The sequence below is a fragment of the Condylura cristata genome, unplaced genomic scaffold (genome assembly GCF_000260355.1).
Source record: "Condylura cristata isolate star-nosed mole 26May11 unplaced genomic scaffold, ConCri1.0 scaffold00008, whole genome shotgun sequence".
Classification (NCBI taxonomy): Eukaryota; Metazoa; Chordata; class Mammalia; order Eulipotyphla; family Talpidae; genus Condylura; species Condylura cristata.
In genome coordinates, this window is record NW_004567109.1 from 1,650,224 (window position 1) to 1,653,843 (window position 3,620).

At 69.4% G+C, this 3,620-nt stretch overlaps 1 protein-coding gene across 1 annotated transcript in view; it reads left to right on the forward strand.

Annotated features, from left to right (window-relative positions):
- The window catches only part of SLC45A1 (solute carrier family 45, member 1), a 9,258-nt gene that overhangs the window by 2,030 nt on the left and 3,608 nt on the right, over positions 1-3,620 (forward strand). Inside the window, exons 3-5 of the mRNA XM_012722065.1 lie at positions 856-986; positions 1,140-2,152; positions 3,428-3,578. Coding sequence (XP_012577519.1) covers positions 856-986; positions 1,140-2,152; positions 3,428-3,578 — 1,295 coding nt within the window. The remainder of the gene's footprint in view (positions 1-855; positions 987-1,139; positions 2,153-3,427; positions 3,579-3,620) is intronic.

Sequence of the window (3,620 nt, forward strand, 5' to 3'; positions counted from 1 at the left end):
GAACTCCCCCAGTTAGATGCTGAACCCCGACTTAGCAAGTAGGGACTGGCCGGAGGAAAGCGCTGGCGTCGGGGAACCTCCGCGCACGCGTCCGCACATCCCGCGTCACCGGCCTCGCTGCTCGCGCGTGACTTGCTGCTGTCACACCTGCGCGGGGTGCTGGGTGCCGAGCGCGACCCCGGGGCCACCGGTCGATTTCCGCGGGTGCCCAGATCTCCACTTAGGGAGCCTGGGAACAAGGAGAGTCGCCTGCATGCACAGACTGCGTGTGTGCACACCTGTGCTCCTGCACCCACGCGTGTGCACGGGCACGCACAGGTACGCACCCCACGCGCACACGCGCACAGCTGCGTAGTGCTTGGTTTGAGGCCCGGGGAGCGCCCTGTCAGCCTGGAGCTCCGCTGGGTGCAGCTCAGAGCCTAGTTCTGGAACAGACAGTGGAGCAGCAACAGACCGGGTGGGTGGGGATCCCCATCTGTGGCCTCTCCAAGCCGGGGTCCCTTCCAGAAAACGCCATTCCTCCTCGCGCTCCCTTTCTCCCCCTTTTCTCCCACGGCCCTCCCTTTGGCCACCTTTCGGGGCACACAGCAGCAGCCGTGTCTTTGAAAGGGGTAGGGGGCGCCAACTGGGGGTCCGAACACGGAAGTGGAGAATAAGGGGATAAGGGGGCGCATGGAAGGACCATCCGGACAAGGGAGTTCAACGGACGGGGCTTTCCCCGCCTTAGGGGTCGCGAGGGCCTTGTAAGCCCAGGCTTCCCTAGAGGTCACTGTCTAAAGGGCGCCCCAGGAGTGTTCGGAAGCGGGGGGGGGGCCTTCTCCTTCGGGAATAACCACGGACTGGTCCCCCCACCAGACGGCTCAGAATAAAAGAGCAGCTGGCAGGGGAGGCTCGGGGAGAGGGACAGAGGGAGGGGGTGCAGCAGCACCTTCCCTTGCTGTTGACGCTGGACTGGCTGGACTGGAAGCAGCAGCGCTGGGACGCAGGTGTGTCTGCGCTGGGCCGTGCCCAGCCCGGCGCTGCCTGGGTTCCCGCCGTGCCACCCAGCTTGCCCCAAGGTCGGGGCGCGCAGGGAGCAGGCTCGCTGCTCCCACTGGGCTAGAGAGCCGGCCCCAGGTGACCGCTGGCGCGTCACCCAGGTGGAGGTCCGAGTGTGCTGGGGACGCCCGTGGGCCCGAGACCAGTGCGCCGCCTGAGTCCCCGGCAGCGGCAGCCTGGGACACGAGGGCGAGCCGGGCGCGCCTCGGCGGCCACGTCTGCGGTGGAACCCAACGTGGGGTGGCCCGGGCAGGCGGCCCCCAGCCCCTCCGGTTCTGCATGGCGTCTGGGCCTGCGGCGGCTGGGCTGCGTGCTCAGAAAGGCCACGCTCTCGCCCCGTGGACGCCGGACTCCGGCTCCGCTTCTCTCTGCAGGTCTGGGCGGGGGCTTCGGATACGTGGTCGGGGGCATCCACTGGGACAAGACCAGCTTCGGGAGCGCCCTGGGCGGGCAGCTGCGGGTCATCTACGTCTTCACGGCCGTCACCCTGAGCATCACCACCGTGCTGACCCTGGTCAGCATCCCCGAGAGGCCCCTGCGGCCGCCCAGCGAGAAGCGGGCGGCCCTGAAGAGCCCCAGCCTGCCGCTGCCCCCCTCCCCGCCCACGCTGCTGGACGAAGGCGCCGGCGAGTCCCTGCCCAGCCACGCGGCCACCAGCCTGTACGCCAGCTTCTCGGGCCCCATCTCCCCGCTCAGCCCCCTCACGCCCAAGTACGGCAGCTTCATCAGCAGAGACAGCTCCCTGACGGGGATCAACGAGTTCGCCTCGTCCTTCGGCACGGCCAACATCGACAGCGTCCTCATCGACTGCTTCACGGGCGGCCACGACAGCTACCTGGCCATCTCCGGCAGCCTGCCGCGACAGGCCATCAGTGCCAGCTTCCCCCGGGCCCCCGACGGCTTCTACGGGCCGGACGGTGGCCTCGGGGACCGGCGGGAGGGCGGCCTGAGCTCCGGCCCCGACGGCGACGTCCTGAGGGTGGGCTCCCTGGACACCTCCAAGCCCAGGTCGTCCGGGATCCTGAAGCGGCCCCAGACCCTGGCGGTGCCCGACGCGGCGGGGGCCGGAGGCCCCGACACCAGCAGGCGAAGGAACGTGACCTTCAGCCAGCAGGTGAGAGCCAGCGCCCCCAGCCCCGTCACACCCGCCCAGGGGGGTTCCCCACAGCCCGGCTGGGTGAGGGGCTCTGACCTAAGTCCTCCAGAAAGCGGACCGAAGCCAAGCCCAGAGTCTCAGCCTCCCAGAAGCTGTGAAACTCTACGGGCACGAGTGGCCAGTCTCCTGGGTGCTGCTGTAGGGAAGATCTCCGGGCGCTGCTGTAAGGAAGATCTCGGGGCAGATGGGCTGGGGGCTGGGAAGGGACAGCTCAGTGCAGCCCAGCGGGGAGGGAGCAGGGCTCAGTCTGCGCAGGCCTGGGGGTGGGGGGCAGGCAGGGGCTGTCTCCTCACCCACACCCCGTCCCGCCTGGCCATCTTGCCCCACGCAGGCCGTCAGGTGTCCCCCAGGCTGGAGACTCCCGGACTCTGGGAGGCTCCTGGAGCACTTTTGAGGCAGCTGCTCACTCTCTCGCTTGTTGGGGTTTTGGGGTCCCCTGTCCCTTCTGTGGCATCACGCCTGGTAGCCTTAACACCCTCGGTCACCTCTGAAGAGGAACATGGCCCCGTCTGAGTGGGGTGTGGTGTTCAAAACAGCTCTCACGAACTCTCAGCTCTGAAAGGGCCTGGAGGACCCCTGAAAGCCAGGACACCCCGTTACTAGCCAAGGGGTGGCTCTTCGCTCCCCACGACCCCAGCTGCTCGGGGCTTGATCTCCAGTGGGGGTGTGGTTCCAACTGGCTCCCGCCGGCAGGCCCTGTCACCCTGAGAACGGGGACCCCTCCCCGGCCTGGAACAGCCTCTCACTGACAGGGCCAGAGCGCTGCCCTGCCTCCTCCTGAGGACACCCCCCTCCCAGCAGGGCCGGCGTCCCGGGCACCGCAGCCCCACCCAGAGGGAGGCCTCACGCCTCCGCGGCTCCGGGAATGTCAAGCCTGAGCCCCAGAAAGCTGTCAGAACACCCCCACTCCAGTAGCACGGCAGTGGGTGTGTCAGGCTGTGTGGTCCCCAGCCCCGGCCCTGGGCAGCCCTACCTGCACCTGTGGCCACCTGGCTGCCGGGGGTGGGAGGCTCCCTCAGCCCCCTGAACGAGTCTTTCCATCCTGCTCGAAGGCCCGAGGTCTGGTGGGCCCGCGCTGGCCCGGTCCTCACCCCAGTTCGCAGCCCCCGCTGGTGCTCCCGCGGGGTGGAGGCTGCCTCTGGGGGGCTGGCTGCCCGCAGGGGGGCGCTGCCCTGGGGCCCTGCTCCGCCGCACCTCGGTCCCGGCGCGCCCCTCACCCAGCGGCCCTTCCAGGTGGCCAACATCCTGCTGACCGGCGTCAAGTACGAGAGCGAGCTGGCGGGCGCCGAGCCCGCGGCCCCCGCGCTGTCCCTGCGCCAGCTCTGCGCGTCCATCTGCAGCATGCCGCGGGCGCTGCGCAGCCTGTGCGTCAACCACTTCCTGGGTGAGCCCCAGCCGCGCCCCAGCGCCCCAGACCCGCGACGCG